Source organism: Eurosta solidaginis, chromosome 3, assembly GCF_040869045.1.
Source record: "Eurosta solidaginis isolate ZX-2024a chromosome 3, ASM4086904v1, whole genome shotgun sequence".
Classification (NCBI taxonomy): Eukaryota; Metazoa; Arthropoda; class Insecta; order Diptera; family Tephritidae; genus Eurosta; species Eurosta solidaginis.
In genome coordinates this window covers 39,823,231-39,839,031 of record NC_090321.1, presented here as the reverse complement: position 1 = coordinate 39,839,031, position 15,801 = coordinate 39,823,231, and the positions used below count along the sequence as shown (strand labels likewise).

The 15,801-nt window shown below is 29.6% G+C and overlaps 1 protein-coding gene across 4 annotated transcripts in view; it reads left to right on the top strand.

Annotated features, from left to right (window-relative positions):
- jeb (jelly belly) overlaps positions 1 to 13,536 on the top strand; it is a 252,509-nt gene extending 238,973 nt beyond the window's left edge. For all 4 annotated transcript variants that reach the window (XM_067771449.1, XM_067771448.1, XM_067771450.1 and 1 more), the window contains exon 4: positions 635 to 13,536. In XM_067771449.1, the coding sequence (XP_067627550.1) occupies positions 635 to 694 (60 nt within the window). In that variant the 3' untranslated portion in view covers positions 695 to 13,536. The remainder of the gene's footprint in view (positions 1 to 634) is intronic.
- The last annotated feature ends 2,265 nt before the right edge of the window (positions 13,537 to 15,801 follow it).

Below are 15,801 nucleotides of genomic sequence, written 5' to 3'. Positions count from 1 at the left end.
TACCTTATTTTGGGTGATAACTCAAAACTCTGGTTACATATCAAAACTTTTGATAATATTTATTTTTGTTAAACTCTTTGAGTTTCGTTACTTTAATATCTACAGTGTGCAAAAAAATTCTTACTTGAGCCAGATGTAATTCAATAACTCTGAAAGACTCCGAAAATTTGCAAACATCACTCGTAAATTACATCACTTGTTTTTACTCGTTAGTCTACATTTTGCAGCGAACGCTCTAAAACTATAAACCTTTGCAATTATAAGTGCTCCGAAATACTCCGAAATCTTCAAACTCTTTTCAAACAAAATACTATACACGTTGTATCAAAAATAAGTTATTTGCAATAAAAGAACTTGCCAGTTTGATATTTTCAATTACTCCGAAAAACTCCGAAAGAGCTTGTTTCACAAAAGCGTTACACCCGTCAGCAAATAATCGGCTACAAACTATCCAAAACTATAAAATTTTGCATTTTTAAGTACTTTGCGACAGCCAACTCCGTTTAAACTTAACATTATACTTATTAAACGAAAAATATATTATTTGCTATAAAATTCTACTAGCTTGACATTTTTCTTAACTCCGAAAGTACACAATTTGAAATTTTAAATCGCTTCTTTTCTATATTTTCAGGTCAAAGCCCACCTAGATGTGTTAGCGGATGCGCTACTGCGTTGGGCGCGTGGGCGTTAAACAACCAAATAACAACAACTACAATCACACAAACAACTAACACAACATAACTCTCGCCTTCCTATGCATTCGTGCAAAACACAACAAATATACAATTGAAAGATATATGTATAAATCGCAGCAGCAGAATACAAACATACATGCATACACAAATATTCAGAAATCCTATACACATAACAACGACCACAACCACCGCCACATTCGAAAAGACAAAAAAGTTACCCGAAAAAAGGATCAACAATCAAAATATGTAAAGTTAAAATTTCTGGAAAAGCAAACTGCACTAATACAAACTACAAAATTATGCAACATCAAAGCATATTGACAGACATTAGCACATGTATACTTATAAACACCCATACATACATTAACATTTATGTCAACAACAAAATCATACGAGAGAGTATAAAAGATAGAGCGAGCAAGAAAGAAAATACCTAAACGAAATATATAAATAGTAATATTGTTTGTAAAAAGCTGTCATAAGTAAAACAACTAAAAAATAAATATATATAAAATAAATAGGAATAAATAGTAAACAAGTGAAAAGGGCAACAACAAATTATCTATACCCTTTAGAAACCCCCTCTAAGTTTAAAAGAAAACAAAAAAATGCAGCAACATAGATATAAACGTGAAGGAAAACAAAAACACTTATGTATGTAGTAGAGATTTAATCTGAAAATAATTGTATGTTATGTATAGGAATTATGATTATTGATTATGATATTTGATAACTATTATAAATTATTGATTATTATTATTATTGTCTTTATTATTAAAGTTATTATAAAATTAAATATAATTAAAATTTGAAGTTATGAAAAAACTATTATTAGTAAAATTTAAAAATAGTTATAACATACAGTAACTAAAGTCCGTATACAAACACACACACACACATACACACATCAATACAGACACATACACACATGCATAAATATACAAAACATATATATGCAAAACCAACTATGCAACGGCGAAAAAAAATTGGGTTTATCACACATACATACATACATGAAAATTTAAAAGAAAATTCAAATAATTGTAAAAAAATGTGTTAGGAACAGTTCTTGATATTTGCCTACAAAATTAAATAACAGAAATTAAAAGAAAAAGTTGAGTGTGGCTTGTGATGCGCTTTAACATGAAACTGCAACAAAGAAAAAAAAAAACGTCTACCCACCCTAAAGTCATGAGCGGTGAAGAAGTGTTAATACGCAAAGTGATAAATGAGTGCAGCAAGAGCAGAGAAAATTGCTTGCACATTAATTTTAAATGTTATTTTAATTGTTGTATTTGTCTTAGTTCTACTGTAAAATAAATTTTTGGTACTCTGAAAAACTCTGAACTAGCATATTCTTTTTACTCAGAGAGAAGCCTATTGATTACTAACATATGATGGAATTAATATAAAGATTTTGTTTATCAATGTTTTGTGTGAATTTGAAAATTATTCGGAAAAAACTCCGAAGTACTTCTTACTTCTCCTAATCATGGCAAATTATTGCAAGCAAACTTAAAAATTTAATACAAATCGGTGTTAAATAATAACAATTAATTTCAGAAAGTTTTGATTAATAATGCTATGTGAAAATTACAAAATTACTCCGAAAAAAATTTCGAATTACTCCTAATTCACCCGCATAAGGCCGAATCATGACAAGCACAGCCAAGCATGTAATCTTGAAAGATTTTAAATAATTTCAGTTAGTGTTCGAAAATTTGCTCATTGAATAAATATCTAAATCCATGTGATAAATGTGCAGCGGATAACTACAAAAAAAGTTTCGCGAAGACACCAAACCACTTTGAGTAGCCTCCGATTCTTTCGAAACTTTAATACATCTTTGTGTAGTTTGCAATTCTTAGCAAAAGTTTTACTGCAAATATTAATAATCCTATTTGTCTCACATGCTGGGTTTTTCATAATTTTTCTAATAAGAAAATGTAAGCAGTATACGTCAAGTGAATTTTCAAAAGCTGTATTCTTCGCAGCTTTCTTTTTTTTTTAATGCAAATACCCCCACCAAGTTAGAACTATTTTTTTAATTGCTATTCTTTCATATTTTTAACATGCAAATTTTGCTAGAGTTTATATTCTTGAAAAAATGTTGGACAATTTGTTATTTCTTCTATGATTTGAACTAAATATCTTCCAAAATTCGAACTTATTTAGAAAATATGAAAGCCATTTCGAAATGGTTTTCCTATGACCACCTTTTCGAAGAAACTTCGTAAATTCTAAGACAAACTCCTGACCGTCCTTGTTAAGTTCATTCTCTAATTCATCTCATAGCAAATTCGCGCATTCAAAAGCAAATATCAAACAATCAAGAGTTTAAACAGTAAACAGCAGTTCTCATACGTTTCGGAGTTACTCCGAAACCCCCTTTAGACTTTAGTTATCTGCATTTTCGTTAAAGCAGAACTATTTCAATGAGTCAAGAACTTTTATTGATAAAATTCCAAAACCGAAAATGTTAATTAGTAAAATTCTGAGAACTCCGAAAAATCAGTAGCAAATATACTCGAAATTGTATGCCTATGAATGTAAGCTCAGAGCATCAGAATTATTTCCGAGCTTTTAATGTTATATTTACAAATCTCATTAGCTACATAAGTGCAATGCATGGATTGAAGATAGTCAATTTGTTTTAGGTGCCAGACGTTACTTTAAATTTCTAGTTCTGTCCAGAGAGTGCTTAGATTATTGAGGGAATACTTCGCTGCTCTCCGAAATGGAGGCAGCAATTCACCGCGCAGAGTAGAAGAACCCGATCCCGCAATCGATGATGATGCAATATATGTCCCCCCGCCCGATTATGACGAAGTTAGAATAACAATAACCAGATTGAAAAACAACAAGGCCGTGGGTGCTGATGGATTGCCTGCGGAGCTATTTAAGTACGGCGGCGAGGAGTTGGTAAGGCGCATGCAGCAACTTCTTAGCAAAATATGGGCGGACGAGTGCATGCCCGCCGGTTGGAATCTAAGTGTTCTTTGCCCAGTCCACAAGAAGGGGGATACTGAAAAATGCACCAACTATCGTGGAATTAGCCTTCTTAATATCGCATATAAGGTCCTTTCAAATGTATTGTGCGAAATATTGAAGCCCACCGTGAACCGACTGATTGGACCCTTCAGACCTGGTAAATCTACCATCGACCAGATTTTCACAATGCGCCAAATCTTGGAAAAGACCCGTGAAAAGAGAATCGACACACATCACCTTTCGTCGACTTTATAGCCGCCTTCGACAGCACGAAAAGGAGCTGCCTATATGCCGCTATATCTGAATTTGGTTTCCCCGTAAAACTTATACGGCTGTGCAAAATGACGTTGAGCAACACCATCAGCTCAGTCAGAGTTGGGAAGGACCTCTCCGAGCCGTTCGAAACTAAACGAGGTATCAGACAGGGTGACCCCCTATTGTGCGATTTCTTTAATTTGATGCTGGAGAAAATTATACTAGCTGCAGAACTTTACCGCACTGGAACAATATACTATAAAAGCGTGCAATTACTGGCATATGCTGATGACATTGATATCATCGACCTAAACACCCGCGCTGTTAGTTCTGCTTACTCCAAACTGGAAAAAGAAGCGGTAAAGAAGGGTTTGATGGTGAATGAGGACAAAACGAAGTACCTGCTGTCATCGAGCAAAGAGTCAGCGCATAAGCGCCTTGGCAACCACGCTACTGTTGGCAGCCATAATTTCGAAATAGTAAAAGACTTCGTTTATTTGGGAACCAGCATCAACACCCGTCCTGCTATATGGGGCAGCATGGACCATAACAACAGCAGATGAAGCGGCTTTGGGAGTGTTCGAGAGAAAAGTTCTCGAAAGATTTATGGACCTCTACGCATTGGCGATGGCGAGTACCGAAGAATATTTAATGATGAGCTGTACGAGCTATACGCAGACAGCAACATAGTCCAGCGAATTAAAACGCAGCGGCTGCGTTGGCTAGGCCATGCTATGCGAATGAATGATGATGCTCCGGCCAAAAAAGTGTTTCTATCGGAACCCGCCTATGGAAGCAGAGGTAGGGAGCGGCCCCCACTCAGTTGGAAGGACCAGGTGGAAAACGATTTAAACTCCCTTGGTGTGACCAATTGGCGCCGGTTGGCCGAGCGAAGGAGCGACTGTCGCGCCTTGTTGGACGGCCATAACCGTTTAGACGGTTAAGCGCCTATTAAAAAAGTAAGTTCAAAACAATTTTTTTCGTCACCAACATTTTATTTAAGTGAAGAAAAGATCAATACTGCAAATAAAACTAAGTTATTCTTCAAAGATACATACGTATAACAAAAAGACAGAGCCAACTATTCTACCCGTACACATAGAAAAAAGCTTATTTTTTACTGGTAGAATTTTATTTGTACACTGTTCACGTCCTCCTCAAAGAGGCTATTTTGCTGAGAAAATCTTACATAAAAATATGTGCAGGAAAAAATGTTCGCCTAATTGAGGTGCCCACCAATTAGTGGTGTCCGGGAAGTTTCTCTATATTCGTCACACATTTTTAACAACTTTTTCTTAATCCTTTGTTTTACTTCTTTATTACGCACAATTCTGTGGTATTCGGACTGATTCCGAAAAATTCGGAGTTGTTCCGAAAATCCTTTTTCAACATAACTTGCAATTTCTGCCACCAAATCTTCATTTTAAAAGTGCTTCTAACAATTTTCTGCAACCGTATTTCCTGCATTTACCTTCAATTCACAACCAAAATGTTACCTCTACTTGACTCATGACTTGTGCTGAAGTGACACTCAAGCGTACACTTATTAAAAAAAGTAAAACAAATAAAAAATAGATATATATATACATGCTAAAAAGAAATTGTAAAAATATTAATACATAAATCGTTGCAAGTGTTATTCTATATACATAAATACATGTAAACAAAAATAATTTAAAATAGATAAAAGTATAATAAATATATACAAATAATGGTTACATACATAGTTAATGATGTATGTATGTATACTCAAAGGTATATAATTTGAGTCTAAAATGTATGTATATATAAATAACAATAAACAAAATACATATATGTGCAATGGTGAAACAATAAATGAGGAAATAAAAGAAAACTATGAAAAAAATTTAAAAAAAATATATATATATATAAAAAAATAAAAAGAAACAAAAAATACAAATACTTGAAAGACTTAAAATTACTAATATATACAAAAAAAATTTTTTTTTGAAACATAAAAATGTGTAAAAATTATGTCATTATGTCAATAATAAATTTAAACAAAAAACATTATGACACTATTTTGCAAACTTTTTTTGCACTGAAGTTTTATTGTATTTTTTGTTACATGTTTATATTACTTTTTTCTGTGGCCCAAAGCGAATTATCAATGCAGCGAAAACTTTTCAATTGGCTGCAAATTACGTGAGTTCTAACAGTAGTTTCGTTTAAAAACAATAAATAAAAAAGTGGATTAGCATGTTTGAAGTTTTTTTAAGATTTTTTATTTTATTTGTTTGAAATTTATATAAAAAGATTATTTTGTTAAAAAGCATTTATAAAATTATTATGTTCAAAATCACTAGCATAAATTTGAGTGTCAATTTTTTAAGTCATTTAAATTTAGTAAACATTTGTATATAAAAATTTTTCATATATTCATACGCTGTTCATCTCTTTTTCTAAAAAAAAATATTATATTATTAATGTTTTAAAGCGATTTGTGCACACATTTAATATTTTTTATAATATGTTGCATACTCTTTTTTGAATGCGTTTTTTAGGTGTAAAACCTTAAAGTTTGAAAGTACATTAAATTCAAAAAATTAACTTAAAACAAAAGCACCTTAATCTCTGTGTTATTAATTGTTGTACTTAAGAAAAAAATTTAATAAAACTAAAAAATATATACATTTCATTTACATTGAATTTTAAACTTCAATTCAAGACTTATTACGGCTGCGCAAGCAAATCTTTCTTCATCGAAATAATCAGGCATTCCTAAATCATTTTCATATTTTGTATATGTGTATGTGTTCATGTTCATTGCATATGTGTGTACGTATTTATATCGTACATATGTACTTTCGTTTTTATATACATATACATATATATGATTAAATATATACATACATCGGATATATATAAATTCCCTCAAATGCAAAAATGAGAACTACGTAATTTAAATTTTAAAAGAAAAAATTGACAATTCGCTTTTGAGAAATTTTTAACAGAAAAAAGTTACAAACTTATATAAATATTGAATTAAATTAACATTAAATGGAAACAATTCTCATGGATATGGCAGCTATTGTAGATAAGTAAACTTATTTAAATTAAAAAAAAAAAAAAGAAAAATAATAATACAAAAAAAGGTTGAAATAAATAAAACAACTGTGCATAAAAATATAATAAACAAAGCTATTGCCAACATTTAATGAAGTAAAATGAAAAAATAAAAATATTGACAAAAAAAAAAATAGAAAACAATAACAAAATATTATAGCAAAAATTAGCATGTAAAGGGGAAATTATATGCGGAGGTAAGGTAAAAGGAAAATGCTATTGTACTGTCCTTAAACAGAGTAAAAAACGTATGTTAAGCAGTTGTCAAACAAAGCACTGAAACAGTATACATACATATTATTAAGTACTACTTTACATATACAAAAAAGCGCGCATGTAAAACGGCTTGCCAATAGAAAGAAATAATATAAAACATAAACAATAAAGACGCAAAAATAATTAAGAAAAAAAAGTATGAAACTAAATTAATCTCAACCACAAAAGTATAAGCTACAGTAACAACTACATACATACATAAGCAAAAGGGCGGAAAATGCAGCGAGTGTGTGAAATAAAGTGTGAAACAATGTGTAAAAGCACGTTTTTAGTTTTATAAACTTCAGTTAGCTAAAGAAATAAGTCAACAAGAATAGCAACTAAAACAAAACGACAAAAAATAACCAATAAACGATAACAATGTAAAGAAATTCATGTGTCCATTTTTGTATTTTGTATATTTTTTTGGTTTTTCCTTATCTGCTTTCCAGACAAATTTTTATAGATAACGTCATTTGTTATATTAAATTTCGCTGTTTTATTAAAAAAAGAAAAAATTTATACAAATTTAGAGAAAGTAAATTGTTGTTTTGAAAAAGGCAGTATTGCCGCTTTTAATTATCTTATTGAATTCGATAAGATTTTAAAAAACATCCCATAACTTCCCAAAAAAGTAAAACTTCTGTACGAGCACAAATAATAATTTTAAAGCTTGGTGGAATAACTTTTAGCAATAACTTTTTATTATAATTTTGCTTCCACCTCTCTCCAAATATCGTTTTATATCAATGCTTTGATTATACCTCAAAAATTTTATATGCACCTAAAAAAACCTTAAAAAATAAGACAGAATATAACACCCACAAATAATTTTCGACCATAATTGAAGACCTAATTGCAGTAAATCGATATACCCAAACTTCAATTTCAGTTCCTTCCGGAGAAGCCCTTTTTTTTAAGTATTTCAGTGTAAAATCAATTCCTTTTGCACCTTTCGAGCAAAATTACATCAAAAATCATCAAAAAGTAACTATTAATAAATATTTTGAGGCTGCGGCCGATAATTTGGAAAATCGAAGTTTGCGGAATATGAAAAATTTCTTATTCGAAGGAAAAATTTAAATAATTTAAAAAAAATATTCAAAATTATTTGCACTAATGACTCATTTTAGCAGTAAAAAAACATTCGACAGAGGTCACTTATACGATGTCTGTAGGGTGTCAATGGTAAAAATAAACTGTCCAGCTCGAATTGTTTAAAGAAAATGCGGTAAAGTTTTTTATGTTTGAATTTTATTAAAGCTTTTTCCATAAGGCGCTATTTTGAGAAAAAAAATATAAATATTTTCAAATTTTTTTTATTTGCTCATTCTTCAGTTACGTTAGAAACAAATTGAAACATGTTTTCAAGTTTCCACAAAAAATAAATTAAAGAAATTAATATTTTCCTTATTAGACTATTTTTAAATTTATCGCAATAAAGATTTTTTAATCACCCAATATCAAGGAAGAAATAAAAATCGTTCTCAAAATAAATTAATATTAGAATATTTTGAAAAAATTTTATAAATATTTTGATAAAAGGAAATGCTTTCCGAAAAAAGAACACGCTAGTTCTTAAAATAATTTAACTTTTTTATACCTTTCATGAACATGAAATGGTATATTAACATTGGTCCGATGTTTGTAACGTTGAGAAATATAGAAGATAGACTCACCATTAAGTATACCGAATTGATCAGGGCGACGAACTGCGTTGATATAGCCATATCGGTCTGTCCGTCCGTCTGTCTGTTTGAGCGCAAACTATTCCCTCAAATTTTGAGAAAGCTCAATGAAATTTGGCTAAAGGATGTATTTTTGTATTATATTAGACATTTTTCGGATCCGGTAGGATCGGAAAACTATAACATATGTCTCCCATACAAACAATCGTTCAGGTAAGACGATTTTGGTCATTCCTGTCGCAATTTAGGAAGTATAAACGTGAAACTCGGTGATATATATTCTAGTATATCGTAGAAGGTATCCTGAAAAAATCACTTTGATCGGAGCTATATATAGTTATATCTCATACAACCGATCGTTCAGATACAAAGATTTTCGGCAATTTCTCCCTTAGTTTCCAATATAAAAACGTTAAACTTGGTGGTATTTATTCTAATATATCATAGAAGATTTCATGAAAAAATCATTTCGATCGAAGCTATATATAATACATATCCCATAAAACCGATCGTTCAGATAGAAAGATTTTTAGCCATTTCTCCCTTAATTTCCAATATAAAAACGTTAAACTTGGTGATATTTATTCTAATATATCATAGAAGATTTCGTGAGAATATCATCTTGATCGGAGCTATATGTATATAGTATATACCTATCCCATACAACCGATCGTTCAGATAGAAAGATTTTTGGCCATTTCTCCTTTAGTTTCCAATATAAAAACGTGGAACTTGATGATATATATTCTAATATATCATAGAAGATTTCTTGTAAAAATCATTTCGATCGGAGGTATATATAATATATATCCCAAACAACCGATCGTTCAGATAAGGGGGTTTTTGCCATTTTTTTATATTTATCTTAAAATCGTTTAGGTATGTACATCTGTTCACTATATATTTCTTATCTTATACAGCGCATTATTTGGAGATTACGAATGGAATAAGATTATTGTTCAGCCCCATTCATGAAAGGTATGAAATCTTCGGCACAGCCGAAGACAGTACCGTCCTTACTTGTTTTTTATTATTACCGGTTTTTTCCTGGAACAATAACAAATATTTTGTTTTTGTGCCGCAAACAATTTCAAAAGCAAAAGTTGCAAGTCAATTAAAAACTATTTATAAAATTTTTAAATTCTAAAAAAAAAAAAAATATTAAACCTTTTAAAAATATTTTTTTATTATTTGCCTTCAAATATTATAATTTATTATATTTTGATGAGCTCAAGGCAGTTTAAAAAATTGAAACACAGTTTAATTGTTTGTATTTCTAATTTTATTTTTATTTACAAAGTGGTGGCCGCATTTATAAATAATGTGAAAAGCAAACTCATCAACCTTCTAATTAACATCAAGCATGAACTTTTAAGACACAACGAAAAAGAGGTAAGTATATTGAGTGCACTAATAAACCAATCTCTTGAAGCAACACATTCCACTCAATTTTTTCAAAGTGAGAAGTTGTTAGCGACCAATTTAATGTTAAAGATGCGATCGAATTCAAACGAAAAATAAATAATACCTATATTTATGATGATGAGGTCCTAGTGTCTTTTGATTTAGTGTCCTTACTCCCGAGCATTCCACTAGACTTGGCATTAAAGATAATATCCTCAAAATGGAATGAATTAAAAGATCATACAAAGTTAACGCATGAGCTGTTTTTAAACATAGTTAAATTTTGCATAATGGAAAATCGTTACTTTAGATATAATGAAAACATATATGAGCAACGGTCAGGACTGCCCATGGGATCACCAGCATCACCTGTCGTAGCAGATATAGTCATGGAGAAACTACTATCCAAATTCATGATGGAAACTGCGAACAAACCGCACTTACTAACTAAGTACGTTGATGACTTGTTCTTGATTGTTAGGACACAAGATGTCGACAAGATGCTCAACGATCTTAACAATTTCAAAAAATCAATGCAATTTACAATAGAAACGGAAAAAGATGAAGAGCTACCCTACTTAGACATGGCGCAGATTAAAACCACTCAAATTAAGAAATACGAAAATCTCAAAAGTAGACAAAGAGAAAACTTAAACATAAGGGTGGTCCCAGAATGGTTTCATAATACTTCATCTATAGATTTTCCCACGGACATTCTTTGGCTCTTATCGCTGGGTCCGAAATATGCCCTTCCAACTCAAGATAAAGATTTTCCTTTATTTCAACTTATAGCAGACGGGGAGAATATTATACGCACTATTGAAGACAAGGAAAAACAAGAAACAGGAAGACGTAATTTTACTAAACTTATACACGAGCGTCTTACTAGGAATAAAATTTCTGCAGGGGATAAATTTATAAACAAAACGGTACTCATACATTTTTTATTAGAAAGAGTAACAAATTGTTGGTTGACTGGTATAAAAAGCCCACGGCGTCTGGAAGACTTATTAATTGTAATTCAAAACATGACAAAAAAACAGTTATAAACACCGCAAGCAATTTCATTGGAAAAGTTCTCTCGATTGGCGACACGATTTTTCACGAAAAGAATATTGACGAGGTAAAAATAACCTTGACAAAGAATGACTTCCCTATGACAACCTTAAATTAACTACTTCGAACATGCTTTACCAACAATAATGAGAGAATCAACATAGCCAAAGAAGAGGGAAAAATATAGAAATCAATAGTTCATGTTCCAGTAATATCGGAAAGAATAAAATTTTCAAAGCTCTATGACAGAGATAAATATCAAATCGCGCCAACTTATAAACACACGCTAAGAAAACTCTACAGCAATACAAAGGATAGAATTCCCAAACAAGAGAAGTCTGATGTAGTTTACAAGATTCCGTGTAATGGTGACGTGTCCCACTTATGCGATAATGTATATGTGGGACAACAAAAATGAGATCGAAATATAAACCAAATAAAAATAAAATTGCGGGTTCGAATCGAGCACAAGGCCTATGAATAATTTTTTTATCATTATTATTGTTAATACATCCCACAGCACGGGGAAAAAAGTGTCAATAAAATATGACACTATGGCAGCATTGCCATCAAACAAGTCCAATTTTCACATCCATTCTGCAACAGATGTCGCAGTGTTGTGAATATCAATTGGCACGAACCAGAATAGAAGTAGGATTAATGAAGACAAACAAAAAACCTCTGTGATGGCTGAATGGTTATAGCAGCGGCGCCTAAACGTTGCCGATGAAGGAATTTAGCAGTTCCCGAAATGGATCTATACAACGAGCTTTGGCAGTTGTCTAAATTTTTTCTTTCTTCTATTCTAATTTAAAAATTTTCTCCATTAAGAAAAAATTTATCATAACAATAATAATGATAAAAAAATTATTGTTAGACCTTGAGCTCGATTCGAACCCGCGATCTTACAAATCAGTAGGCCGATATAACAACAAAAATTGTTAAAAACAAAATTAGAAATACAAACATTTAAACTGCGATTCAATTTTTTAAACTGCCTTGAGCTCATCAAAATAATAAATTAAAATTATTAAACTAAAAAAAATTTAAATTGAAAATTTAAAACAAAGCTACTTATATCCCAGCTATAATCCAATTAGCCCTTTCCAAAATACAGTTGACACTTTCTCAAATGCATCTTGAAAAGGTGCAGAAACAAAATGCTATCTTAGGAATAACTTATTTTTTTATTTGAAAACTAAAACCAAAAAAATACGTAAACAAATAAAAAAAAAATAAATTGTAATTTACAAAAAATTATTTAACTGAAATTTAAAAAAAAATTACATCTATGGAAATTATTTATTTTTCAATTACAATAAAAAAATTTAACAATATACAACAGAAATTCTCTTTTGTGTTTTTCTTAGTAATTGTTGAGATTTTTTTTGTTTCAAATTTATAAAAAAGGAACAAAACCTCACAAACTTGAATTATGTGGGATGCTAAATGGGGGAAAGGATGTGAATTTTTTTTTGTACAAAATGCGTTCGAGATATTTTTGTTTGCATATTTAGAAGCTTTGTCCCCTTAAGACGCAAAACTTTTGATTTGCTAATTTCATTTTCTCTCTATTCAAATTGTAAGTCTTAAATATTTCGAAATGGAGCTTTTTTATTAGAAACCCATGAATATTGTAAAAAAGTTAAAACTTTTATATAATACAAAAAAAAAAGTATTTAATTGAAAAAAAAAAACAAACGAAATTTTCAAATCTTTTTTTTTGTTTAGAAAACTTAAACGTTAAGTTTTAAAAAGTTCTCAACAGAAAAGAGCGGAGCGGTGGGAATTACACAACTTTATTTTCTCGCGAAAATAAAATATAAGTTTTGAAAAATCACTTATTTGAAGCCTGTAGGATCTCAAATGAGAAAAATTCCGTGAGTGTTTTTCTATAAGTGATTTCGAAATTTCAAATTTTTGTTCGAATATTAAGCAACTTGTTTCACATAGAGCTATAAATTCTGTTTTTTTTAATGGTTTAATTTGGTTAGAAAAAGAGAATTTTTTTATTTAACTTCCAATTTTTTCCAAATCAATACCTTTTTTCAAAAGTCCGTTAATATTGTAAAGAATTTGTCACAAATAAATAATGTTGGAAATATTGACAAAAAAAAGTTATTCAAAAGACAGAAAAGAATTTTTACCTTTTTTCTCTATAACTTTGTTTTTTAAAAAACCATCATGAGAGCGGCCTCTTAGCAATTTTTTTTAACTGAAAAATTGTTTAAAAAGAAATCACTTATGCGTCAAATGAGATGGAAGCTGTGAACTTTTTTAGATAATTTCGAAATTTTATAACAAAATGTGTTTGACATTTTTTATTGCATTTTTGCAAGTTTTTTTCTTAAAGACATCACAATTTTGGTAAATTTTTTTAATGTTTTTATTGTGCTAAAAAAAATAAAAATAGTAAAAATATATATTTTCTAAATTCTACAATTAAGCTTTTATAAATCAATTTTTTTTTTGCATGCCCGTTTATATTGTAAAAAATTATAAAATTTTAAAATTTTTCAAAAATATATAAGTTTTTGAAATTTTGAAATAAAATATTAGCAAAATATAATTTTTTTTTTTGGAAAGCTATGAAAGCATAATAAAAAAAAACAACCAAAAACAAGGTTCTTATTTGAAAGTTTTGAAAGAAAAAAATTATAATTTTTTTTTTTTATTTAACTTATTTATTTTACGAAAGCAAGGTTATTTCGGAAAATTGAAACCCACACAAGTAATCAAAAAAAATAATGTTTCAATGTTTGCATGAGCATTTTTAAAGTATCAAACAATTAAAAAAAAATTTGTATTTTCAGACTCGAAAAACAATAAATTCCAAAACTCCAAAATAAATCACTAAAAAATTGTTCAATGTTCCAGAAGCTGAGTTCATATTTCTGCGTAATTTTACTTATTATTTTTTTTTTTTATTTAAAGTTGTTTTGTGTGATCTTCAACTATTTTCTTTTTTATTCCTATGCATAACGATCTTCAAATGAAAAACGGTGCGTTAATATATAAAATAATTATACCTAAACCAATATACATAACAAAATAGTTGAAAGAATAACCCACCTACATACTTACATACATGATCCAAAAAGTTATATACTTATATATTAAAATAGTAGAAAATGTAGTATTAGTTGGAGGTGTTAGCATAGGTATTTATACTCTAGTGGGTTGATATAATCGGTAAGGAAAGGCACGACAGCATAAAAAAAAATATTAAAAAAATGCGGAGCTCGCGGAAGAGAAAACTATTCAATACCTACTGAAGAAATAGCAAACAAAAGTAGCAGACACCTTCCATATACATACACATTACATAAAGACACTATAGTAATATAGTAAACATAATTTAAGAGAGAGACGCAGGTAATTTAGGAATAGCGTTGTCATGTTGATAATGGATAAACACAAAAGAGTATTATAAATAGTAAACTAAAAAGTTATATACAATTTGTAGGAAAAACATAAAATAAAGAATTTGAAACAGCAATCAGAATCGCAAGAAGTGAACTTTCAAAGAACGAAGTTTTTGTAAGATTTTCTTAAAAAATTACACAGACTATACAAATTTCTAACAACTATCCAAAAAAAAAAAATTAACTAACTACTATTCAAATACCAATATAAGTATATATTTTTGGCCTATTTTTATAGAAATATAAAAATATATGATAAAAAGACAAATAACAAAATATTTCAATCTGCCCGGTTTTTGGGGCAGCGTGTGAAAGGTGAAGATAAATTGTACTACATAAATATAGAATATCGTTTAAAGACAGAAATATTTTCAAATGTATATTCTGAGCCACTATGTTAGAAAAATTTAGAGTACGAGTGTGCGACCTTTTAAAATATTTAGTGAAAAGTTTCCAAAATAAATTTTCTAAATATATTTTGTAATTACTAAGAGAAAACTAGATAAACACAAACACTTATGTTGCGAGTTCCAGTTTCGCAAAATTTTTTTTAATTTGTACAGCTATTCTAACACATTTGTGCTTAGTTTACTTTTAAATATCATAGCGAGTGGGCCTAGAAGTATGCAATACAGCCGTACCTTTGATAACATTAAAGCAAGGTAACTAAGTGGTGTGCGCTTTAAGGGTAATTTTTGTTTTTATTAACAAACTGCGATGAATGAAAAATTTTATTTCGCGTAGTGGCTTTAAGAATTTTTTATGAGTTTAGAAGATAGCTAGTTAATAAGGTTTACTTAAAAGTTTCATTATTTCACTGCATATTTATTTTAAACAGGGTCATTCAAAAAAACATTTTTAAAGAAAGGTATTTGTCAAAATAAATGAGAAGGTAACTTCGTTTTAAAATAAAAATAAATATGAGTTTAAAAAAAATTAGAA